This window comes from Hylaeus anthracinus, unplaced genomic scaffold (assembly GCF_026225885.1).
Source record: "Hylaeus anthracinus isolate JK02 unplaced genomic scaffold, UHH_iyHylAnth1.0_haploid 11989, whole genome shotgun sequence".
Lineage (NCBI taxonomy): Eukaryota > Metazoa > Arthropoda > Insecta > Hymenoptera > Colletidae > Hylaeus > Hylaeus anthracinus.
In genome coordinates, this window is record NW_026534337.1 from 16,476,491 (window position 1) to 16,504,164 (window position 27,674).

At 43.9% G+C, this 27,674-nt stretch overlaps 1 protein-coding gene across 4 annotated transcripts in view; it reads left to right on the forward strand.

Moving 5' to 3' along the window:
- Nucleotides 1–27,674, forward strand: part of LOC128887553 (transcription factor AP-2-epsilon) — a 74,996-nt gene that overhangs the window by 7,595 nt on the left and 39,727 nt on the right. For 2 of the 4 annotated variants that reach the window (XM_054143566.1, XM_054143567.1), the window contains exon 2: nucleotides 25,999–26,376. In XM_054143566.1, coding sequence (XP_053999541.1) covers nucleotides 25,999–26,376 — 378 coding nt within the window. Of the gene's footprint in view, nucleotides 1–19,681; nucleotides 20,637–24,888; nucleotides 25,702–25,998; nucleotides 26,377–27,674 lie in introns of those variants that run through there. The other 2 variants (XM_054143568.1, XM_054143569.1) reach the window with 2 other exon arrangements.

Here is a 27,674-nt window from a genome sequence, read left to right on the forward strand (position 1 = left end):
TCCCCGTAAAGAAAGGTTCCGTCGTCATAAGGTTCGCAAATCCTTCCTCCGCGGAGGAAAGCCGACAGCCCCGGCCGACATTTTTGTCACCGGCCCGTGGAGGACGCAACAAACCGAAGACGCTCGTGGTTTCTTTAACCGAGGCTTTCTTTAAACGAGGCTCCACGTTGCACTCCTACTGTCCCACGGCAGGCTTTGTGGGAGGCAATAAAGATCTGGATTAAAGCTGGCTCCAGCCGGCAGCGCACCGTGCAAACGCATAAACATAAGCGAAAAGCCGAAGCCTCGGCTCGAGGGAACTCAATAAACGGCGGGGCTGGCGGCAAATTTATCCGCGTAACAGCCGTTTTACTCAGCGGCTGTATATTATTACATCGTGCGTTGCGCCTAGCCTTCTACCGGTGGCTCGCGGTTCCTAACGTTCGCCTTCTCCTTATCCCGCTACTCCTTTCTCCTCCCGCGGAAGCTGACAACCGACAGATAAGGGAGAACGGGGTGGAGCGGGTAAACCGTTGGATTAGAAAACAGGTTCGAGCTTCGTATTTCGCGGCATCGACGACTCGTGTGCGTGTTTTAATTCGCGCGCTATGAATGGCGTTCCGCTCGCTGAACGAACGATCGCCGTGAACGAATCCTTGCTCTTTTTGCTTGAATCGCGGCCGATTTTCTCCACGGTTGATCTTGCCGATGGAAATCGTTCGGTCTTATCTAGTCGTTTTAATAGATGGGAAGGTTTCATTAGAATGCAAATGGCGCGAAATTAGGAGGGCGGTATAATTATTTTGTACGCGTTTGCATAATAGTTACAAGTTCTTGCTTGATAAAGTATATCGATACACCCATCTTTCTTTGGTTTGTTTGTTACTTTAATATCATGGTGGTTTCAAAAGTTACCATTTAAATAATTCCATTATGAATAATTTTCGTTGGGAATAATTCCATATTGGAAGCTTCCTGATCGCTAATCTTTTCGAAGTATCGTAATACTCTATCGAACCGATGCTCGAACGTTAAATATTCGATCCGCGGTGCTTTTCGCATTAATTTTAGCTCGCGTTTATCGGACCGCTCTCGCTTCACAACTATTAAATGCAAGCCAGGCCTCGATAACACCTTCGATTCACGAGCAGGGGCAAGTTCGCAACTAGGAGCATTCGTTTATCGTAGGAATCGTGTCCTAAATACATTCCCGATGGTAGCATCGGGCGCGATGCGTTAACGCTCCCGTTCGTTTCGCTTTTTGTTTGCCGAGAGTCGATATGCAAATGGTAATATATGAAAGTCACGCGATATTAAGATTTTCATTTTTACTTCTAAACGAGAGAGGAAGAGACTAATATCAAGGGTATCGACTCTGAATATCCGAGGTATTTTTGACCTATTTTCTTCCTTCCTTTATTTCTATTTTGTTACTTTCTCATTCATTATTTCGTTGCCTCCTTTTGTATTGCGTTCGTAGTTAGAATGATAATTAAAAGACATTTTTGTTTGCATTTTAGTGCAAGGGTAATAATTGGTTGCTTCACAAATACACGAAATCTACGGTCTAGTAATTCCTTATCAAGACTCTTCTCGAGAAATAAAATAAAAATGGATACCATCCCTTCAAAACCAGTGCTTCCGACTAATCGTAAAACATTTTTCCACATTCTTTTTTTTTTCGCGCGACTAACGTTAAATTCGACGACGCTCCTTTCTGCATAGCCCCTGTACAGCAATTATAGTTAAGGAAACGCGATATAAGTGTGCAATTCGCCGTTGCATTCATCGCGAATCGCATTCAGCCGCGGAACAACAGCTGCGTCGTGATCATCAGTTGAATGCAACTTCAACCTCTGAAGTATGCACGGTGTCTGCGAACGGAAGATAATAAACGCGGGTAACAGTACCATCAAAGTTTTTTTTTTTTCCGCTCGTACGTTTCTTTGCTATCCGGGAATGACGTTACACGGCCGTTGTATCCGTTTTGTTACGGGCGCTCACCACTCCGTCACTGTTGAAACGCGAGTCGCCCGAGTTTTCGCATTCTTCCAGCTCCGGGGCATGGGGCAACGGGTCGGTGTGTTCGCCTCGGCGTCTGTTCCTTGAACTCCTTGTTACGGAAACATCGTCACGGATCACGGTCTAGTTCGAGCACCGATGGAATTCATTTCCATCGTTTCTTGCCACGGGGAACGATCGTAATCGAGAAAAACGCGAGGACAACGAATAAAACGATTCGAGGCTTCTTCGAAACTTTGTGGAAATCTAAGTTGGGCATTAACCTTTTCGGTGCTCTGCGCGAGTATACTCGCTAGTTTATAAATAATGTTTTTTTTTTCTCATAGACATGTGTTTTATAAATATATTCATTATTATAAATATATGCTTGAATAAATATTGAGCTGAATTAGTCATTTTAAATTATTTTGAATGAATTCTAAAAATCGACGGATCCTCTGCACGATCTGCGCTCCCACGCAGTAAAACTCATACGAGACCGAGTACACGCATAGTCAAGTACTCGTAACCGACAGGGGCCAATTTGGTCGCGCTAACGAAGCTCGAAATTCGCACCTACGCGTCCCGAAATTTGCATCGCGGTGCATTAGCGTGTCACGCGAAGCGGACGACGACGCGAAACGCGTCGCGCAAACGTCGTCGATTAGCGTGACGCGGTTAATCGGACGCGACGAATGCGAAGGCTCGTCCAGTGTCCGTGTACAGGTTCGGAAAAATGGGGGGTTGGGTTGAGGTTCGGTGTCGCGCGATAAGTCGAAAATTGCTACAGTGTGTCGGAAACAATTTGACATGGAACGTCGTTGCACGACGCGCGGTAACGAGCACGAAATAAGACGCATATATTACGACCTTAATAATCTGGGACCGATTTACATAGTAATTACTAAGCTTTCTGCTTCCAAATTACTTCTCAGAGGAGCCGTCAAAGCGTCGACGGGTAGCCGACAACGGATAGGAGTAATAAGTATGCGAACGGTAACGAAAGAAACCCAGAAGAGAATCGCTCGTTTACCGGAATAAGGCATTCGATCATTGGACTAAGGGAGAGCGAGACCCCCGAGGGTAAACGACTTACGCCTTCCAACGAAATGGCTTTTCTAATTTGAGTCGAACTGCTCTCGCCACCTTTGTGCATGCAGATTTTACACTCTGGAAGTGTATGTACGTTCTTGGGTAATTATTCTTGTCGCAAAATTTGTAGCTTTCATCTAACGGTATATAAAATTAATAAGAAAGAACAGACAAAAAATAATCGTCAGTATTGGTACGATTCTGATGCGACTGGTATACAATGTTAATTGTGTATTTATCATTATTATAAAATAATTCTAATAGTCAACAATTAGAAATTTAGCACAAATTTGTATAAGGTAATTGATTCTTTTAACCATCAACTGTTTAGAAACTTTAGTTGCAACTTAATTACACCGACATTCGAGTGCCTTTATTTCGTTCTATTTCTCCTGTTAGACAAAAGCGCAGGTCAGTTACAAAACAACATCGGTTGAATCCTAGTATCTCAAGGATGCGCGATCAGTGACACAATCACCGTTTCGTGGAATGCAAAGTATTCGGCCGCTGTCGTCGAAATCGTTCGTTTTTGCCCGAGGCAGAAGTCGCGACGCTCGATCAGCCAGACATTATCACGAAATTCCAAGCATCGTTTCCAACAGCGTTATCACACGATCGCTAGATCGCGACGCGCACTTAACTGGCCCTCTAATGACCCTGGAACTTACCCTCACCCAACAGGGAGTCACGAACGAATCCTAGCCGAACGAACGACGCTTCCTGGCTTTCTACTGTAGACACGTACTTTCTAACAGTAGCGCCGTCCAACCATTTCGCTTTTAGTAATTAGCGATTGATGCTAATTCTTAAGTCACGCATCTAAAATCTACAACAAACTCTACTTTGTGAATAATCTTAAATTTAAGTGTCGAAGCAATTGGAATAGTCATAACTTTTTATATTCGTAATAATTGCATTATTATTATTATTTGTACATTATTTCATCACAGTCGAATACGAAACCAAATCTCCAAGATGAAAACCAAAGCATCCAGCAAACCACCGTTACAACAAATGATCGGAGGTTAATTCGCAATCATCGCGGTACATTGGTAACAAGTCGAGCCTTTGGTAACGCAATAATTGATGCGTAATTGATCAAATGCACCGAGCACCTCAAAAGGCCGCGCGCGGACTTTCCAGCCGCGGGTGCCCTAATGCAATTTCACTCTAGCGCTAATCATTGACCATTGGTGCTCGTCGCGTCGATGGTTCGCTTCGCTTTGGTCCGATTATTTCGATTAGCCTCGAATGTCGGCCATTGTTTCAGGCCCCTGCTCGTCGAGGCTCCCTTCGATGCTTCTACACGCGGATAAAACCGTTAACCTTTTGCCGTCCTACTTCGATCCAGCTCGTTGTATCGAAGACGCGCACGCTCGAATATGACTCATAGATGCGCGAGAAATATGAAATATGAATTGCACGATTCGCCGGAGGTGAGTCTCGAAGCGACGCAGGTAATCGCCGAGGCGCGAGGCATTTCGCGCCAAGTCGTTCGCGTAGTGCCGCCTCTCCTCGGTTTCAGCTTTTTCTAGTCTCCGGGGAGAGGTGTGGGGGGGGGCGAGGAGGCCACCTCGTCGCTTCGGCAGAGTTAATTTAAATAAATTAATACTAACTTGCGCGCGGGCGCGAGGGTACGTCTTCGCCGTATTTGCGAGTGTGGAGAATTTCTAAATCTTTTCGAGTCATTTGTAAATCGTTATTCGTCATTCAGAAATTAATTTCACTAGGTCCACTACAGACGAAAGGTTGATTTACGTCTTTTTTTGTTTAACTCAATCATCTGGAATAATTGAAAGGTAAAAGTTTCTTATGAAATGTAATATATCTTATTGCATTTCTGAGAATGAAACAAAATTTTGATTAGAATTGATAAAATGAATACACGGGTAAACAGATGCCAGGATAAATTTATAGACCGCGCGTATAATATTTCCTCACATGAACATCTAACAGCTCCGCAGATCCCAGTTATGGAATATTATACGTTTAATTAACGTGTATATAAACGATGAAGAAATAATTTCTTTTGTAAGAAAATAAGAAAGAAAGAAAATAAAATTCACGCGATAGACGGTTATAATAATAAAGAACAATACGTATGCGTGACTTTATCGAAAGTGACAATGACGAACGAGGCAATGAAAATAATATTACCGAAATAGTGTTGTATCTCGCGTCGTTAGGCTAGCTACGCGTAAATTCTATCTATATACGCGATGCTGTGTATCCTCGTGAGCTGAAGTTGGGAATACGATGACGCGATAGTATGTTCTTCTTTACATTTTAAGATGGAAATCTTACGTGTATACGACGCATTGCCGTTGCGGCCGTTAGAAGTTATCTTTAAACATAAATTGCTACGATAGTTGCAAAAGGGTCTAGCAGGAATGACGATCGGTTATTTAGCTGACACATGTAAAAGTCTCGGAACGGTCGGAGTTCTGGAACATGGTTAAATAATTAAAAAGAAACAAAATCCCATGCATTACGTCCGGTGCAATGGACTGAAGGAGAACGAAACAATGCTCAGACACACTACGCGTATCGTTCCGGCTACGCATACGACAGGGACTGCATATTTTCACTATAACAGTCTAATAGCTTATAAAAAGATGCATCCGTCGAGGTTCAATATGTCGACCTTTACGTGACATTTAGTTCGTTTCATATTGGCAGTTTTGTTTCTTTTTAATTATTTACGTTCAGTCACGTACGTTCGGCCACGATGCGCATAGTGTGTCTGACCATTATCTCATTCTACTTTAGCCCATTGCAAGGAGCGTAACGCATAGGATTTTTGTTTCTTTTTAATCACACGTGTATCACAAGAAACGAAATACACGTATAAACAAATAATACGATAAATTCAATTTCGCGTAACTTGAGGTCTGGCTTAGGTCTGGGTTTCTCTGAGCTCCTGACGTGATCGCGGCGAGCGAAAAGACTTGGCCACCGTCCCGAAGTATTGGTTGCCACGATCTGAGGCAGGTGTTTCCCTAACTACCCCGAGCAGGCTAATAATACCAGTCGTATTCGAGTGTTCCAGCTTTTATCCCATAATCTCGAGGCACGAGAAGCTCCGGGGGAAGCTTCTTCGTCATATTGGAGAGGTCCAACGTCGGTGAATTGAACGCGTCGCATGGAACAGCCCAAAGGCACCTGCGCTCGTCGGCCTATACCCGTCGGCATGTTACGCAAAGTGACTGCCTACGTTTCACCGCGTTTATTTAAACACGAACTGTGTCCCGTCGATTCGGTCCACGTGCACGTTCACGTTGTACACTCAACGCCGAACGCGTTGAACGTTTAAATATGTATCGTAGCTACACGACAGGGCGTGGAACCTGTTACCGGTTCGAGTAGGCGGATTCGGCCACTTTGAGAAATTGTTTCACGCCGCGTGGGCGGAATGTCCGCGGGTCCTGGTATCGAATCGCGAAGGCTTAAGTGTTAAAAAGAATTTGGACATTTTCTGGATAAGAAAACAGGATTGGAAAAGTTTTGGGATATTCTGAGTGATAGGTACTGGGACACGCTTAGATCGACATTAAACGCAGACACTGGAAATGAACAGATTCCCATGGATTGTCCCGTGAATTATTGAAAGCCAGGCATTTTTGTCGGTCGATGCACGAACGATAAAAAGAAGACAAGCCCGTTCGAGAACAAATGATTCAATTAGAGCCGATCGATTTCGTTCCTCGCTTCCGTGCTAATGGTATCGCGTGACGCTGTGACAGTGTTTCAGTGGGAGCCCTAATTACTCGCGGAGAACACGCGAGTTCCGGAGCGTGCATCTATCGCGGGTCTCGGTTCAAGTCTACGTCGGAACTGTAAAACAAAGATCGGGCGGCGATCCGACACGCGGCTAAAAATTATTAACGTGTTCTTTATCATCGCGGTCACGAAGAGTTTGATATTCGACGAGGGGTTGGAGGACGAAGCGGAGACAGGGGAGAGGCGTTAATACACGATGGAACAGCACGCACGCGTCGTGTAGTGTCGTGTAATGTGATCTACAAATCATACGGCGATGCGTTAACCGTATTTATCGGTCGTGATATTTTTTTTTTTTCCATCGGCGCGACAAGGTGGACCAGGCTGACTTATCGGTACTAGTCAGGGATTCGTTGTCACGCGACTATTTTTCCAACGTGTACACCGTGTATTTTTAACGGGTTAACTGTCCACCGCCAGTACTTTATCGCTGTTTCCTTTTTAATCGTCGATGATACGTGTTTCTATTTTCAAGTTGAACCTACGACTGAGACGATAGATTCGATTTAGTTCTGTTTGCTTTATCGTCTATAAAGATACGTTTAGTTGTACACGCAGAGTTTTGCGTGACGAGATCGAGGATTCTATTTAATTAATAAAATATGAGAAATATAGATTGTGAAACTTTGATAGTATTCCGGTATCGAAGATTACACTCTTCCACGTAGGATGTGTAATTAATGGCTGGCTAATGTGGTAACAGATATACTTATTAATCGTCGTTTATTGACATTTTGCAACGTTAATCACGAGCACGACTCGCGTTATCACGATTAAAAGAAAAAGTGGCGGCCATGAACTTTTGCTCGTCCCGCTCGTTCTTCGATATTCATCATGACGTTCGTGAATGGCGCTCCCGCGTCGATTCTGATGACGATAGTTCAGGAATCGAGCTAATAAAGTCAACTGTAAAGTTGGAGATAACCTTTCCGCTGTGTTTGATACACGCTTGTCGCGCGGTGGTTTCTCGAATCGGCGTGTCATCATTCTAGCCGGATGACCGCTAAGCAAAGATGGGAAAATTTTATTCGATTGCAGAGATAACGAGTAACACCGAGGTACAGCGATCTAATCGTGACGTTTGTGAATCATTAAAATTCTAATTTCAATTATTATTCTCCTTAGAAAAAGAAGTAATCCAAGCAATCGTCTCGGCGTTTTTCAAAAATATTTCTCAACTTTCCGCCGCCTCGTCTTATCGTGAACAAAAGTCACGGTGACGGAACGGACACCGCAATGTCCCAATTATGTTCGCAGCAGTTCCCGTTTTTCCGCCTAACAAGTTCACTTATCGCGTTGCACCTGCCGTTCGCTTTGAACCAGCGTCCACCGTGGGTTATAGCCGTCGACCGCCTACGAGGATCCGATCCTGTAGGTTCCCGAGATGATTGGTGCTGCGCCGCGTATCCCGATCTCCATACACGCGGACAGCATTAGCATAACACGATCTAATTGATGCCGGGTCGTATTGTGCGCCTTCGCCTCTCGCCGTGGCATTCGCTATTGGATGCACTGGACGCGTGCAGTTAGATGCACGCATTGTTCAGGTGCACGGTGACGCAACTTGAAAGAACACGTTACAAATATATTTCAAGGAGCAATTGCTAGTGTAGAATAAAGAGTAATTGCTCGTGCCTGACCATTTTTTTAATTTTAATAATTTCGTGCGAAGCGATGAACCGAATTTTAACACGTATCGTTTTCAAAATGCTCTAATTCACTCGAATTAATTCAACGTACATTTTCCACACACTGTTATTTATCCTCTTGCAATATAGAGGTTGGTGCCTCGCAACCATAGCTCAGAATCGTCGTAAAATATTATCCTTTCGACAGAAGCGTACAACTGACGACTAATAAATCAATCCAATTAATGACTACGAGCATTGCACCATCACGGTTTGCCCTCTTTGAACGTGGCGATTAAAAAGATAAATCTATACGGCTAGCAAATAATGTACTTATGAATATTTATTATGTCGCGTCGGCTCGCGCGCTGACGTCGGCTGAGGATTCGCTCACAAAATCCCCAACGCGAAAAAAAGGTAGCAAACAAGATGATTTAGAGGTATTTAGTGATTTAATGACCCGACGGTGATTGCCGACGTCTTATTCTTAACGAGTAGTATGTGTATATCGAGGTTAGGATATAAGCAGCTGGCTGAACTTCGTCTCTGTACACAATGGTCGGCATTACACTGTGAACGTTTTTGTAAGTTTCGTTAAGTAGGGAACGTCACCCTTCGTTTTCTTTCTCTTCATGGTGTATTTTCATCTTTCTCCTTTTCTTAGGACATTTCCCATTAATTTCCCTTCTAAATATGACTCTGCATAGTGCTCTAATCGCCGATGAAAAGCGAGTAATGTGTTCGGCAGAAAATTCCCAATAATCAGTGATCACCGATCAGTCGTCTACGGAATGCATCCGTTGGTCCGCAATTCTAATAACTTGTCCACGAGATCGGTTGCTCGAGGGAAACATGTAAAAGTCGCGTAAATTTATTATTACTGAAAACAAACACCGTTAGACATTTACCACGCGACGTTAAATGATCGCTACAGGAAGTCGATGTTTTCCAGACGTCATCGTGATCGAAGTCGGACACATACGCGCACCGGCGAGCACTTCCTAATCTGCAACTAATCGAAATTGTAAAGAGGGAATTGTTGGAATAAATCGGTCCTCTTTGTAGACACTTTGTCATTGAGCCCGTGGAATAAATTGCGATCGTTCTCTCGGCGACTGAAAATCAAGTAGATCCGAACGTGACCGCGTATATTTCATCAAGTCTCGTTTAATAATTATTATGCGCATAAACGTTGCCTTTCGACGGTGAATTATTATCCCGTATATCTGTATTTCGATGAACAGAAACGATCCATCAGTTGGTCATTGACCTGGACCCGAAAATGAACTCGGTTCGGAGATTTGCTCGATGGTTAGGCGCGTGGAAAGATCAGAAAGATGAAAGAAACGATCCGAAAAATTTGTAACAAAATATTTTACCATTGCACCGAGTTTCGATACTGCGATATTGCGATAGATATACTTTCAGTTGGAGTAACCAGACAAATATTTGCGTACGTTTTAATAGTAATCTTAACTCGATCTGAAGGACGGCGGTTCGCGAGCTATAATTACACGCCTGTCGTTTGAAATTTAAGAGATTTGCGTATCTGGCTGTCTTCGGTTAAAAATCGGAACCACGAACGTACGCATTAACGTCACCAAGAGAGAATAATGAAGCAATAACGTTTCTAGTATATAATTAATCCAATGTTTCGACGCTCGTGAAACGTTGATTATGGCGTTTGCTCGCCGAAGAATCGAAGAACCCCCATTTTTACTGCGTTACCAGATGTTCGATCGATAGATTCGAAACCGAAACCCGCGTCGCGCTTGCCGTTTAACATTGTAACGCGGACCCTTGCGCAATAGATCGCCCATACACGTGCGCGCGCGCGCGCGCTATGAAAACGTTTCAGCTGACATTTTCCCTGACTAATAGCGATTGGATCTTCAACGGCAACAAACGCAGGCGGAATCTCTTTGATATCCTCTTGGAGTGCAAAGGGTTAATCTTAATCAATGTTCCCATCGCGAGTTTCTGAGAAGTCGAACGTTACTCGATTTACACCGATCAAGACACTTCTAACGCTCTCGAAACGTCTAGAGCAAAAAATTTCTTCCAAAATCCGCGAAAGGTGCTCCGTCGATCTCTAATTGCGACCCACTCGAGGGTAAACGATGTCCTCCTCGATCCGCGGCTAATGGCTGGAGGCCTTCGGCAAACAAAGTCGATGATGAAAAAACGCTTGGACGGCGGGGGAGGGGTATCGTTCGACGACAACAATGATGTTCACCGTTAATTTGAGCGGACGAGTGAATCGACCGTTTATCGTTTTGCCGGTGTGAAGGCCGCGGACACGGAGGAACTCGCGCGTGTGTAGGACGACACGTAGCCGTGCACACGACCGCGTGGCAAAGAGGCGAGAGTCCGGTCCAGAGGGTTCAAGCTAACGGGACCGAAAAGCCGATCGTAAGAGCGGCTGTGTGAGCAGCACGTTTCGCACACCCGCGCGAAAACACGTACACGCGCGTGTGTGCGCGCACGCCGAGGGGAAAAAAGTTTTTACAGTCCTGGAACGTGTCCGCGACGAGCGTTACGGTGATATACGATGCACGAACTACTGTAACGCGGAGGGTTCGTCGTTCCTCGTGCCCCGGATGCGTGGTTGCCTGGTGATTTCAATGCTCGTCTAGGGCGTGCCTCTTAATTCGAGGTAATTAGTATCGCAACCGATCCATTAATCGTCCTGTACGCGTACGACTCTTGGAGTGCAGGTTGTATGACAGGTTTCGATGAGTGTAGCTTGATTTTTATTTTCTTGCGAAAGAGTTCTTTGATTCGAAGCTCGAATTGTCCGGTCCGTAGGTAATCGATTCGTTAATCGTTCTGTGATCGAAGTAGGTACTCCAAGAACGGAAGTTGTACGACGATGACTTTAACGAGGACATTTTGATTTTTCGTTTCTTCTGAAACAGATCTTGATCTTGTATCTTTAATGAGGACATTTTTATGTTTCCTCTCTTCCGAAACAAATCTCGATTTGAACTTTAGATCGTCAGGTCTGTCAGCAACCGATCCATTAATCGTCCTGTAGGCGAGCTGCCCTCAGAATGGACGTTGTAAGAAAGTCTTCGATGAGTATATACCTCGATTTTTCCTTTCTTTCGGAACAGATCTCGAGTTGAACTCGGGATTGTTAGCTCTGTAGGTAACCAGATCATTAATCGTCCCGTGGGCGAAGTAGGAACTCTTTACAATGTAGGTTGTAAGTGTCTTTGATGAGAACACGTTGATTTTTTGCTCGAACAGATCTCGATTCGAACTTTGGATTGTTAGCTCCCTGTAAGTAGACGTCATGCGATGCCCTGAATGCGTGTTCGACCGGTGACTTCAACGCTTGTATAGGGTGTGCCTGTTGATTCGAGATAATTAGTCTAGCAGTCGATCCATTAATCGTCCTACTCGAAGTGCTCGAAATTATATAATTTGTTTTTCTCTTGGAGTAGGCTCGTTGATACCGTTGGGACAAAAATAAATTGTTAAATTCTATTTGTCGCAAATAAATCATGTAAGCAGTAGTAACAATAACATTTCCCTTGCGATCCATGTGAGATGAAGAAATTCTGTTTTCTTGGGCAAGTAAGAATTATAGTAATCTCTCGAACACCAATTTACTGTAACTTTCTGTCTTCTGAAGAATACGTTATTTTCTCCATCAAAGAAATCTTTTATTGCCCCGTCATGTCCGATAATCAATCTTTCTTAAAATATCTTCAGTATTAAGTACTTCACCAAACGACGCTGTCATCTAAGAACATAAGTTCCCAGCAACTTTGTATTTACATAAATAGGTCTACCATAATTTTGAATTAACGTCCGAATGAGACTGTGGTACGCGAAACACGGTTAACGCGAAGTAGGATTCCGCAGGATCGAGAATCTTGAAAGTGGAGTTTAATGAGTCTACTCGATTAGATGACGTCAGAAGTAAATGAACATTGGAATGATTGATTCAACTGTGCCAACGAAGCACACCAACAGGATAACGTTATAACACGACAGTTTTTAATGAGAGGTAAATAAATTTCTCTTCGACTTCTTCTTTTATTGCGCGTAAAATGTCCGGTGGTGATACCGATTCGTTAAGCAGATCGAACGCTCCATTTGCGATTTAAACGGTCTGAAATTTCGTTTCGTATAACCGTGTTCCAATTAACGTAATTGGTATAACGTACACGTCGACGATGATGCATCGTTACGTAACGAGTCGTGGAAAATTATTAATCGAAGTAGGTTAGGGAACGCTGGAATGCAGACGATACGCAAGATCGCTGTGATTCAGAGCATCGCACCACGTGAACGATCTGTAATATTTAGTTCTTTGAACGCTAATTATTAGCCTTGCGCGAGCTATTTTTTTTTTCGTGAAACGTCAACTTACAATCAGGTATATTTTAAAGTTACAGAATTAAATAATTTAAGGCTTTTAACAAATATTTCCCTATTTTTTTATAATAGTTATTTAATTGCTAGATCAAACGAAAAAAGAAACACCTGTTCGTTCAAATCAACAATCATAAATCATACACTAATACGTTCGTATAGAATTATTCAGAGTTGAAAGTTTCTATAGCCCATAAAAAGAAAAATAAACAGGAAGACAAATAATACATAATATATACCTTGTTGACAACGTAATTTTCCTTCCATTACAGCTTTCACTGAGAAATTCATGCGTTGACCACAAGAGTTTGCAAATTTTATTTGCTTTGCTCTTCCATCCGTAACAGACAATTTACTTTTCCCACGAAAATGCCTAAACAACCGTGAGATTGCAGCTAATATTTCTTATTCGGTTAATCTAACGTTTCCACAAGAACCTTGGCGTGCATCGTAAATGAAACAACACGACACGTAAATGGGGACAAATGGAGTGCATTTAAGCGCACTTATGGTCCAAGTACGACGGTCACCTTTCGCGAAACGTGCACAAAGTTGTTACTTATTATTGTTCGCGCTTCTTTATTATCGATTAGCAACGGTGGTCTCGAGCCCGCATGCTTTTGCTGCGACGTGCTCGATTATTTTCAATGCAAAAACTCGCATACTCGTCGCGCGGCGTTATACTTCCTCGTAATTTACATTCGCCCGAGCCTGGGTGAATTATGCAGGGATTTTATTCGGAGGTGAGCAACTTTTTGAGAAGTAACTATATGGAACGAAACAAAATGAAAATCAATAGTGGTGAAATTTTGTTTGGAAGCTTTTTAACTTTTTTTTAATTGTAATCAAAAGGTAATTACAAATTTTATTCGAAATGTCCGAAACGAATTTGAAAGAGAATTAAATTCTACGTGATAAATTGACATAAACTTTTCCTTTATCTCATTGTTCGAAATAAAGTTTAGCCAATAGTGTCACAGACATATACGTGTGCTTTCAATAAGGAAAGAAATAAAACATGTTAACGATAACAGCCTCAAAGCCAATCATGTGGTCGCGATAGGCTGCTGTTACTGCTATCAATTTTCCTCCAAGTAATACAGTTATCGGTGCGAGGAACAAGGAGTGGACGGCTGATAGGGTAACTGAAAACCGAGTCGAAACAAGATGCAATTCCACAAATCATCTTTGCCTAACAAAAAGCGCGCTTCAACCTCATCGTGTACTGTTGCTCTACAAAGTGGCAATTTCAACTTCGACGATTGACCCTCTTCCCATGAACACCACCGTTACAAGATTATTATCATTAGATTATATTATCACCGCTACGATATCATACGGTACATCTTTTTTCTGAAATTTCAATTATTTAAGATAGGGACCTGGAAGTTACTGTACACCTGATCACCCCCTAATCACAGTGGAAGTTATACAAAAATACTACATTCAGCTATAAAGCACTCGTTAACTGAGCATATTTATTCTATAACAATCTAGATCCTATTGCATCGTCTCAATACATTTTTTCCTAAAACTTCACACTCCAAGATTCGAGCTTGAAAGTTAACCCGCGATGCACTGTGTCCGAGGAATTACTTAACGGTGCAAGCTGCAAAGAAATAGAAAAGCTTTCATTGGTCGTAATCCCTGGCCGAAATCGGCGATCTCCTTGACCGTGGCCGATCCGTTAAGGTAACGTAAGGTAACGTAAGGAAAGGTGCGGTAACACGAGGTAAGATAAGGGCGTCATGCGTTGGTTACCGTTGGGTGGCGCTGGATGGTCCGCTTGGAATGTCGTTTAGCGACTTCCCTCTCCCACCATCTTCATCCAGAGCTCTTTCTTCGGCTTCTCCGCGGGTTTCGTCTTCTCTTCGTTCAGCTCCTACGTACCTTCCGTGCCCCAACACTGGTGCGTATCTTCGTTCCCGTCGATTGTAATCGCGGATGGATCCTCGGTCGCTACCCTCTATCGGGAACATCCAACTCCGCGGTGATAGGATGATTCATTCCTCGGGGGGAGAAATTCAACTCTTCGTTGAACGAACTTTATTCTTTGAAATTGGAAGATTGTTGTCTCGACGCGTTCGTGAATTAATTTTAAGGTGAGATTTGGGAGAAGTTTAATATTCCGGTTTATAAAGAATCCCTTTTTGAGGGTAGCTGAGTATTCGATTTGGGGAAGATTATTTTATTTTCTTCAAGGTTGTGACATTCGATTTCATTCTATTTCGTGAAGATTACTTCATTTACTTGTTTAAATCCATTTCTGAATATGTGCACGAAGTAATTTTTACAACGGGGCGATTCAGTTTTTTGGGAGAAGTTTAACCCTCTGTTTCGATGATGTTTAGTTCAAATCTCAAACAGAATTTCTTGGTATGCCTGAGAATTTATTATGCAATGAGATAATCTATTTTTTGGGGGAGAAGTATAATCCTCTATTTTCATAAAGTTTATTTAATATTCCATTTATTTAATAGTCGGACCTGTTCAAATAAACAGCTCGTATATTATTATACAGATCATTTAGGCAGTTATCCCATCCCGAATTATTCTCACGGATCAAAAGACACCTTTCGCTCGAGCGTTCTTCGCAAAAAGATCATCGGTCTTGAAGCCAGCACGAAACTGTTTTGTCGGGTCTCGATTGAGTGGCGAATCATCAAACATCGTTCCTGAATGAACGGCTAAATAACACGTTCTCTCGGAGCGAACCAGCTGAAACCATTTCAACCTAATCCGCGGCGTAACAGTGGCAATTACTGCTTTTACGCAAGTAACGGACCGAAGATTACCGATGATTACCACCTCAGCTATTCCTTTATCGACAGTTTACTCTCACGCTGCCTCTTCCCATAGCGCATTATATATCTATATACACCCGGTAGCCACGTTTCGAAAAATTGTATTTTTAAGATTCGAAGAGGTGCTTCTGTGCTAGTCTATCGACGATGAAGCGCGCAATAAATAACGAGGAAATATATTTACAACGAGGATTAACCCACCGTGAGTTAACACGAGTACAGTTATAAATTGATTCCTGAACGTTGAATTTATCGAGGGGATTAGATAGATAGACCGAAAACCAGTCGGTTTCGTATCGATGCGAATCGCGGTCCCTTGCTTGGGTTCAGAAAATATATTTTTATCGAAAGAGATATTTCCATGAATCGATAAATAATTCTCGATCGAACAGTGACGTAAATTACGACACGTGGGATAGGTGTTAGTAATAATAATAATAATAATAAGTGGCACGGGAAACAGTAGGCCTGGGAGAAAAGTGGTACTTGGCGTCGCAAGGAGCTGTTTAAATATTCAAGTGTAATTCTGTGTGAGTCAACTACGACGAATTTGGCTGCTTTCTAAATTTTGAATCATCGCTTCTCGTTGCCCCGTTTGTGGAACGGAGTACACGGCGTTCAATCACTTTCTAATCTGCAGTGGAAAGGGATGTTCATGGTACGACAAATGTAGACGCGTTTAGGTCGAGTTCCAAAATGTAAAAGAGACTGCGAAATGAAAGCAATGTCAACAATTCGATGACTAAGGAAAACAACGCCTAATCGTACCTAGTCATTAAAAACCAAAGTTTCTCCCTGAAACCTCTTACGAAAAATCCCCTATAAAATTCAACGATTAGCCCGAATGAACGTTCGAATTCGTCGCTAATCGTTCCCTCAAAATTTCACCCCATCTCTGCCACACCAGCCTCGGACAAATCGAGCTTCGGCTTGATTAATGACAATTGGATACCACGCGCGAGAAAGGTGCGATAATCGCGGCGATTCTTACGCCGTATGTGATCCGTAAAGGATAGAGATTCGGTTCCATTTCGGCGCTCGATCAATGACCAGGATCGCGGGCAATGGTTGTTTCAGCTTTCGAACGGCTGATTAATCGTGCCTTTCGTTTCTGCGCGGATCAAAAGCTGCGCGAACAGGAACTGAAGAATAAAACGACGAACGAAAGAAAGGATATGTACGGTGCCGGTCTGGCCAGCGAAACGGAATAATGTCGAGCCTCCTGGAGCGACGTGGCCGGAGGCTACCGATCACGCGTTCTGTTTGTCGTCGGATGCAACAAGAATTTACTGGGGCACCGGGAAACTAGTCCGTCTGCTGTTTCTATCAGCTATTTTTTCAGTTTTGTTTCGCGTCGTTCGCCAGAACCGCGGTTTGCGGTCGAGAGATCGGTAAGCTGAACGGGAATCGTAAACTCAGCGCGTGGACAGGGAATTAGCTTCGCCGCAAAGCGCGGCAATTATTCCATCGCGTCGAACCGATCGCTCTTAGCTTCGAGCCCGTTGTAAAGACACAAAATTAATTTCTATACGTAATTGTCAAGGACACTTGTAATCTGTTAGAAGAACCACGGTAAGAAACATTGTTTGGCTACCGAACTTTGAGTATCATATATGAATGGATATGTAGTAATGGCCACCAGTTTGAGACTTGGGTTACGTATAAATCCACTGTATTTGTGCTATACCATTTGCAGAGGATCACTAACCCGGGAAAAACAGTTATAAACCAATGAGAAACATTTTCTTTCGTCGTTTTTACCTGTCTTCATTCAGAAGAGAGATGAAAGTCAACTCATTGTCAGTTGCGTGTCTTACTCGATTTAGGAAGAGACTATAAAACACCCTGAATCATAAGAGATTGTGCAAGATGTGAAACCGTAGCTAAGAACTGCAGGGGTTCATAAAACACATCGAAGGGAGCAAGAAAGTCTTAAATTACAGTTCTTTGCACCTGTACGGTGAAAAAGTTGCATTTATATACAATGTCCTTCTGACATGAACAGCTACTTACAACGAGTGGTTTCTTGGAACGCGATCAGTGTTCATTACAAAGGATTTACAAAAAAAAAAAAACGCCAAACCAAGACACTAAACTCTACAGTAGTACACAGTACCGTTAATTGAACAGTAACCCAATTGAATCCGTCGCTAATTACCAAGCAGTGACGCGACGTAAAATAAATTCATAGAAAAAAATAAAAATGATTTTTTCATTACTAAATATATGTATAATAAACACCAACAAACGAATTTCCCATTAACTAACTTGTTCTTGAAAAAAAAAAAAATTACGAATATAGCTATGACATTCGCGACTCCAAGGCTTCCATCTTTAAACAAGTTCTCCCATTTTGATATCCACGACTGGGTACCAATTTTTGTTCTGAATTCTATCGTTCGGTCTCGCCAGTGCGCCTCGTTGCGATCGTGAATGGCGTTCCGAGGCGTAATTACGCGGCAGAATTTACACCGGCATAAATTACGCCCCGCGCGAGTCGACGACCTATAACGTCGGTTTGCTAGCCGTTTTCACCTTGCGGATTAATAGCGGTTTCGCGGCATGAATGAAGGTTGACGGAAAAGCGGCTTGGAAACGGTCCGCGGCGAGACTCATTTCTTCGTTTAATTAATACGTACCACGGACGCGCCTCCTGCAGCGAAACCAACCCCGATTCCGATAACGACGCCAGGTGTTATCGAGTGTCGCGATTCTAATCTGATCCTGGCCGGGAGCGATAAATATTATCAATATATTAGGCTCACTGTAGAGCGATTAATCGTAAGGCAACCGATAAGATTCCCATTAGGATTTAAAGCCGCTCTATTAAGCAGCTATTACATACGTGTCTTGGCTGCGTGGAAGAGGAATGAAATTAAAGATGGTGGATTGCGTTTGTGCGTGCTTCCATGGGTTCGACGAGCTCGATAAAATGATTTTAATAGCGACGAAACTGGGTAGATCGGATCTCGGGGATATCCGTATAATTTTATATATTTTGTTTTAAAATTATGTTTTTTTGGGGAACTCTTTGCTGGTGACAATTTTTCATTTGTCTGCTAAATGGGAATAAGTGGTAACGACTGTGATTATTGGACTGCGAACTTGACGCATTTATGGTTCGTTCAATAATGATATAGATAACATATAAAAAATATGTAGTGTAGAATATATATTCTATTAATTAATATAATGATGTTAATATTTCGTTTTGCATAGGTACAAGTAGAACGAAAATAATGTCGAATTTTAAAGTTAAAATAGAAGTTTAAGATAGAAAATATCTAAATCAGCCATTTCAAAATGACGTAACTTCTTCTTCCTTTTTTTTTTTTGTTAAAATAGTTCTACGCGTCGTTGTTTCAACTACTATTTATTTTCATTTGAAGATGACGTAAGTAAAATCGACACTTCTAAATAAACCTGTAATTAAACTATCGAGATACCACCGAACCAAGACTCCCGAAACCAGAGTTCCGGAGGTGTCGGCGCCGGTCACCTGCCTAGACGGAGAGAGTTTCGCGACTGGCACCCCGACACCGACGGTCCGCGACGTATCACGCAGGTTCGCGGATGCAGATTTGCGATCGGAAAGCGTCGGCGAGCGTCGTGCGACCCCGTAGGGTATCTCTCCTATTCGTTCAATCGTAAGGACGTCCCCTTCGTGAATCGCGGCCGCCACGATCATCTAGGTGGGGCAAGCTCTAGGAGCAGTCGCACGTGGTGGCGCGTATCCTCGGGCGAAATTTCGGTCGTGTCTATACGAAGCGAACAAACGAGAGCTCTCCCGTTCTCTCCTATCCTCCACTCCCGTCAGGCACTGGTAGGGTAGAATTCTTAAAGGTGGTGGTGGTGGTGGTGGTGGTGGTGGTGCAGCTGCCGTCGAAGGACGACGACGCCTGGTCCCCAGTTCACGATGGTGGCGGCCGTCGGTGGTAGTAGTAGTAGCTCTCGGTAAGAGCGCACGACCAAGTGCCACCTCCCATTTCGTCCTCGGCGTGCTGGCACACACGGCTGTTAGCTATACTTTCGTACGCCTCGCCGTCGTCCCCGTGGTTCAGTCGGTCGGCCGCAACACACCGCTCGATCAGCTGTTCTCCGGCTCGCCTCGATCTCCCGCGAATCCCGGCATCGATCGTTCTCACCGATCGGCCCGTTCCATTCGTCGGTTTCGCGGTGCAGCGTCTTCGAGCCGCCTGGACGCCGGCGCGACGCCTCTTACGCGTCGATGCGACCCTCGCGCGGCGGACTGATGCGCGAACGATCCGCGACCATGGTCGAATCCGCGCGCCTCCGCTCGCTCGTCGCGAGCGCGACGGCCAACGAGTACTCGGGATCTCGATCCTCTGCCGCTCACGACACCCGGTGAACTTGGGATCCTGGTCTGCCGGAAGTCCTTAGGATTTTCTTCTCTCCCGTATGAAATGTGTTTCTATCGACTGTACGAGCTCCGTTTCTTCCTGGTCCTCTGATCCGTTGGGAATTCGATCCAGCGAATTTTTCAGAGGTGCTCGACGAAAGGATTTTCGAATATGGAACTTCGGGCATTTAATATCCGCGTCTTTTCGTCTTGGTTGCTTCGCTGGTGTTCTGTGTAATTGGGAACTAGAGGGTAGAGGTTTTTGGATCTTGATCTGTTCCTTTGGTTCCGGGAGACTAGAGGTGATAGATCCAAGCGCGCTCCAACTGATTGATCCAAGTGAGTCGATACGCGGAGAACGATCGGGAATCGTCGCGAAGTGGTGCAGGATTGACAAGTCACACGCGTGTGTTTGTTATGTGACCGGGTTGACAGTGCAGGAAGTGGTGGACGCTGAAAAGGTGACTGGGACGGATTCGATACGACGGAACCGGCAAACTGGAGATCCTAGGGATGTTTCCGCCGCGCACGGAAGCGCCGACAGCGGACAAGCTGGCGCTCTGTTACGCGCCCCACGTTGACATGACCACGGTCATCGAGGTCGAGGTGCGTTTCGATTAGAAGTTTCGCGATTAAGGAACACTGGCTTTTTGCTCGGTGGTTAGGAGCTGCAAGGCTTGGGACACGGTTCTAACCACTCGAAACTTGATTTGGGATGTTTGGGATATGGAAACTTTGGTTTTCCACTTGATGATTAGGGACTCCAAGGGTTAAGGGGTGATTCTAGCGACTCCAAGATTGATTTGGAGCACCGATGAGTTAAAGGTGGTAGTTTTTAATTAGCCGAGTGAAATGAATCGTTAATATTTATATTGTAATTGAATGTGTGGTATTATTATTTCATGATGAAATTAAATATAACTCTAGTTATTTGCATAGCGTTTAGATGCTACAAAGGTTAAGGCTCGTTTCTTTCGACTCGAAAATCGACTTAGAGGAATGACAAAATTGCATAGGTAATTTGTTTCTGATTAGAATTAGTTACAGGCGGTATTTTGCATTGGTCGTTCGTTTCACGAGTGAAATGAATCGTAAATGTTTGTATTAGAACAGAAATTGAGCATCTCTGACTAGATTAGAAGTTTTATGATCGACGCTTCAGGATATGGGTACTCTGGTTTGTGAATCGATGTTTAGGAGCTCCGTATTTTCTTTCTAGTTGCTTGTCCACAATCTACGATCTGTCGATTTCGACACGACTTATTGGTTATTAATTGTCTACTTGTCATGTGTGGTAAGAGGGACGATTTCTCTTGCGTTATCAATAGCGATCTCGACTGGAAAGTTTGGCTATGCGTCTTGTGAAATGCTCGCCGGTGGTTAGGACGCTTGCAGATTGCTCACCAGTCAAAATTTCACGCGTGTATAGCCTTCGTATCGTTTCGATCCGAGTCGCTATTAAATGATCGTCATAATTTCTTCTTTTTTTTTTTTCTACCCGTAATCTACATGGTTTCCGACTTCCCAAATTACTTTCGTCGCGTCGATCAATCTTCTTGGTAGGCACGTTGCCGTCGAGACGATTGATTTCGGAGAGAGATTTTTACGCTTCGAAAGAACATGGTTGCAAGAATGACAGGCACTTCGATCGGAAATTAGCGGTTAGCCGAAACACGTTTCGTTTCTTCAGAGATGAATTTACATTCATTCGCGACGGATGGGACACCAGACTCTTGCCAGTTAATACGTATGTTAGTTCGACGGTATTCAAATTATCGCTGTTGAATATTTCCTGAGGCTTCGCGTTATTTTTGGACGTGGGAACAAATATTTTTCGTGTGCTCCGGGTTATTTGAGGTTCGATGAGTGTAGTTGAATTAAAAACTTCAACTGGGCTGTTTATTCTTATAATTGCTTGCAGTTGCAAAGTGTTAGAACATATTTAGTTTATTTTGTTACGTTCTTTCCTAATTTTTTGATACTCTAGGTTATTCATACTAAAGTTGAGAGAAGTTTATTTTTGCGTTTGTTTCTGTCGAATTTCTTACGCATAACCTAAGTGTCAGAAAAGACACTCTTTTAAATTTTTCTCTCACTAAGTAGCGTCGGTTCCTCGTACTCAAAATAAGCAATAACCATTTCGACAAAGAGTACGAAAATTAATCCATCGATTGAATTAATTATCCGAACATTTCGTTAACCGCATATCTTCCATTTAATGAAATGAGTACTTAAATCGCGTCTGCATTCCTCCGTCGTAATGGATGCGCGAAACAATATTATGCCGTCGATTAAGCGGCTAATTCCTTTTCGCATAACGGCGCCGGCGCAGCGGAATTCTCGAAAAACGACGGGGGCAATCAATTTCCGCTAAACATAAAAGGGCAATCGCGATAACAGAAAGGTGACTACGGATTTAACCCGCTCCCGCGCTGTTAAATCTGTACCTTAACTGCCCGATAAATTGAAAAACAGAAAATTAGCTACGAGAGAGAAATTCGAAACACGCGTTCGCCGAACACGTGGAAGTCGGACTCATATTATGGTCGAATAACGAATATTACTGCAAATTGAAGACGTCTTAATGTCTTTCCGTAGCGTCGTGACGAACGGTACTTTTCCACCAGACGTAACGACGCATGTCGTTAAACGACGACAAATATTTCAATACGGAACAAGACGTGCGGAGGAACTGCGGTCCTAAGACAAAATGGCGTGCCTCGTTCTGCGTTAATTTGTTATTTCCGCGTTCTAGGACAGCTGGAAGCATGGGGACTGTTTGTTGTAAAAGTAGTATTTTTTTCAACCAAACAATTCTTAGTTGGTACTCATTATCTTCAGATCTCCCAAAGGCTCAGTCTTGATCGTCTATTAGGGGAAGGGCTATAATTTTTTGAAAAAATGAGTTTGTAATTTTTGGTTGAAAGTCGATGTAAGAAAATGTCACGAATAAAGTACTCAATTATTAAGAAGCAATTGGTATTCTTGGCGTGTTTAATTTTGAACATTTTTGCACAGGAGAATAATAATAAATCTGTTAGGGCGTGAAATCGTGCTTTTGGAGGATCAAAGAATTCGACATCGAAGAGGCTGCCCGTAACGGCATTTAACGACCGTCGGCCCAAAATCGAACGGAAAGGTCCGTTATAGAAGGGAACTCTCACTTGGCCAAACACGTAACTGTCTAATCTGTCTGATACTACCGTGTAACGAGGCGAAATTCATCGGTGCTCCCCAAACGGTTTCCAAATCCATGTTTCGAAACATCGTGCTTGGGCCATCTCGCTGCTTCGTCGTTCTAATCCTAAAAAAACGTATCCGAGACATTAGACTTTCAACGAATTTCGAAACAGCATCGATACTTCGAAGACATTTTCGTGGTCTGCGATCTTAATTCTACAAATACTCGAGCAAAAACGTAGTAATCTATATTACTTAGATCGTAATAACTAGACTCCTGAAAAATCCTTCCATATGTACAATAAATCCTCGTCGCTTTCCTTTAATTTAGCTGGTCCGCAACACCAATAATAATAATCCCTACGTCTCCACAGCACCGGAGTTACACGTAACACGAATCGACGAAATAAAATATGACACACTGAAGTGGCGATAAACGCGTACTTACGGTGCAGTGGTACGATACAAGTACTCGCTGTCGTTAACCTAACTCAGGATGACACTCAAATTCGAACAGCCTCGCACAAGTGGAATCGACACGTGACATTCACGCGTAGAAAGCGGTATGAATGGAAAAATGTACGCGTTGGCCCTTCCGCGGCTTATAGAGATGTTCGAGATCGTATCACGAGAGCAGAGACCTAATGGCCCGCGCCGCCATAGTGTCGATACAAAGCCTTTCCGCTGTTATTCAGATAAATCACAGCCGATACCATCTACTCGAGTGATACTGCGTGATCCTTCCACAGGAAGAACGCGTGGATCAGATTCTTCTTACAATATAAATTCAAGTAAATATTGAACAAAGCTCTTTCCTTTTCAGGAAACTTATTATAAATATAACAAATTATGGCTACAGCAAGTGTTTCGACACTTAATGTTTCGATTTTTCAAAAAGTTGAGTTAATCGATTTGTCCAGCGAACAGTTCAACTGTTACCCAAGATCTTCTACTATCTATCAAACTAAAACTGTCAAACAACATGCCACTTGTCATTCGACAAACCTCAACCAAGATCAGGCTATCCCCGATCTATCTCCATGGCAATTGAACATAATCGTACCTGATGCGAAGGCTCGAGCGAAAAGTAAAACGTACCAACCGTAATAAAAGCAGCGACGAGGTCTGAACGTGGAGGGCAACTTTCGCCGGTTATTAAAAAATTGCTGACCAACGTAATTGCGGTGACCAATGGGCGGCGTTCAGGGGAAGAAATCGTGGCAGCCGTGGCTGGAGGTCTGGCATTACTATAAACGACGAGTATATGGGACAGTGTTGCTTACCCGCCCGAAGGTGGTGAGCATAAACGCGGATAAATGCTATGCAAATCTTATGGCGATCGGCGCAACGCAAATACCTCACGGGCAGAATCTAGGTGTGCCGGCGATCTCCGCTGCGAAAATAGTATCGAAGTTAACTAGGCGACACGCGAGCCCCGTCGCGGGAGTCGATAACGCGATAAGATATCATCGGACACGATAACCTGTTGGCATCCTCCTGCGGGACGTTCATAAATCAGGGGTGCTTCCACGATCTTCGGTTGGATCTTATCAGGCGATAGGAGACTCGATGGCGAGCGAAATTTGCGGACGTTTAGAGGATATGAGTAGAAAAGCGTAGAGTGGATGCAACCTTAGAGGTAGATTAAAGAAAAGGTTGGTTGGTAGAATGATCCTGAACAGTAGTATATCTCGCTATCGCCTTCAGGGCTTTTTACCCGGCTCGTTTAAATTGAGATATAATTTTACGAGGAGATCTAATGATACGATTAAGCGTAACAAAAAATTTCACTCGAATTCGTTTCATTCAGATGCCTGCACGGTCTAAGGCTACACCTGTCCTGTTTTTGCGGATAAATATAGCCTCGGCTACTCTCTGGAAGTCCTACGCGATTATTGTACGATTTTCATACGTATCGAAGAAAGTGTGGCTCCCTTGGAATTAACGCGGCCGAGAGAGTTAGGTAATTTCGACATTAGAATCTGGAAAAGGTACACGCTTCCGGCGCGCACGTCACAAGAAGCACGAAATTATAGTGTTCAAAGGTTATTACAGGGAGTCCGTGAGTCGCGTTGTAGTCGATCACCGTCGTCATTAAACCGACTCGGAGTTTTAATGTGAGAATAATTATCGCTTGTGTTCGACTATTAATTTGCAGCTATTTTAGATACCGGGCGTCATATTGCGCGTTCGTTTCGTTTACAAAAGGCTCGTTTAACGTTGCTCGACAGCGACGAGGAGTCCAGATGAGAATCTCTGCGTAAAATGCTGATTATATCGAAGTCTACGCGAACTATTGACCGTACGGGATATCGGTCACAAACCGCAACATCATCAAAGCAAATTGCTAAAGTGTGATTAAGCATATTCTCGCTTGAAAATAGAGTGAATTGTACCGTATAAATTGACGTTTAATTATTCGAAGTAACAATGATAAACACGCGCCCAGCGAATGGTGGAATTGAGAAGACAACAGGTGTATTGTTACGGTGTAAGAGAAATTGAAGTTGAATTAGGGGTGGGGCGTTTTAATTTAGAAGCAGAGTATGGTTGATTTTATAGCGGTTAATTGAAATTCCAGAAGCAAAAATTCGGACGATGTTGAGTTTTTAATGTTTTCGTTGTGAATACGTGTATAATTACAAAATAGCATTATCTATAGAAACTACAGAGGGTTAATTTTCCTGGCAGCGAACGGGTCGAACTGTTTATCTTTTAAACGTCTCGAATGTCTTGCGAGCACTCGAGCGCGTAACTGAAACGAAAATATGTTTTTTTCTGTTGACAGGACCGTTTAACTGGTCACGGGGGTATTTCCTCGCTGGGCGGTGGAAATTCCTCGCCGTATTCCGGCGCCCATCACCATGGGCACAGAGGCAATGGGAACGGCAGCGGGATGCCCCATCACGGGGGCGCCTCCTTGCCAACCGCCTCGGACTTTCAACCCCCGTACTTCCCGCCCCCGTTTCCCTCGCACCACCACGCGCCAGCGAGTCCTCAGCATCCAGGCCTCGGTCAGCCACAACATCTCGACTACCTCGTCGGCGATCCTTACACGCAGACGCTCAACACGTTGCATCAACATCACTACAACCATCTGAGCGCCGCTGTTACGGCTGGCCAGAGGAGCGGAGACCTCAGAAGGGATGCGGAGGGTATCCACGTGGTGAGTAATTACCTTCACAAGTTATTTAGAATAATCTTAATTATGAATTCTAGCTTAATTCAATTAACATCTACGAATTACTACGAATTCTTCTTGACTCAAGTGTGTGTGTGTTACCCGACTAGAATACCTACATTAGATCAAGAGCCACTGTCATAGACGAGACCACCGGCAAAGGTCCGTGACGCGAGACGAAGCGACAATCGTCCGCGTGGTGGCAGCCAGGGATCGCGGATGCACGGTACTCACGTGTCCCTTATCGTCTTAGCGTCACGCGTAAAATCGAAGCGCGCGGAGATCCGGTCACGTGCACGTCCGGCTGCCTCATTAGAAAAGTGCACGCCGGCGCGTTATTTGTAGGACGAACCTCTGCCTCCCCTTGGAACAGCAGGGAGGATACGTAATGACGGGTGGTATCGATCTATTAGACGTATCGCGACCGATAAGTCCGTGACATCGGTGATTGCGATCATTGATCTCTCCTCTGGATCACGCGAGCCTCCGCGGCGGCGCTGCACGCGACATTTGCATTCGCCACGGTTCCGCGTGCCTGTCCCTGTGTAATAAGAGGGCTGCCCCGGTGCCGAGATTAACGTAACTCGAAAGAAACCCGAGACGCGCCTCCGACGGCTGAGAAGAAGACCTGGCCAGAAGGAGGAAGTCGTGGACCGAACGTTTCGTTCCTCCCATCGACGCGATTTTTCCGAACCGTGGAACGGATCGCCGGTTTCTTGCAGCGATTCCACGCTCCTCTCTGTTCTGGAATTGCCTACGGGTCGCGTCGGGATACGTTTAAATACGTGCGAGGGAACCACGGTTAAGTAAGCGGGTTTTTGTTTGTAGAGGTGCCAGGTGAATTGTTTGCTCTGGAGGGAACACCGCGCGGAAGACCACGGAAGACTCTACGGAGAGTCTACGCGTAGTAGACGAGGGTTTTCCTGTGTGGTTGTCCGTAGATTCGTTTATACTTGCTGTATTTGGAGAAATGTGTTTGACTGGAGAACTAACAGGCGTATGTGCGCGGCATTTCAATGTGGAGGATTCAGAGATTGTGTGCAGAAGATTGGTCAATCGGGGGGTTCAGATTTTTGGAAGATATAGATTTGTGATGGGGGAGTCTCAGTTCTTTTGCTTGATAGCAGATTTTAACCTTGCCTTTTAACGGTGCAATTCCCGTCGCGAACCATGAAAAACGTACGCTTTCGTAGAGTCTTTGCATTCGAAATGAACGCCCTGCTGTGTCTCGTACGTGGACGGTTCGCGTTACGGTCACACAACACCGACGTACCAGCTATTTA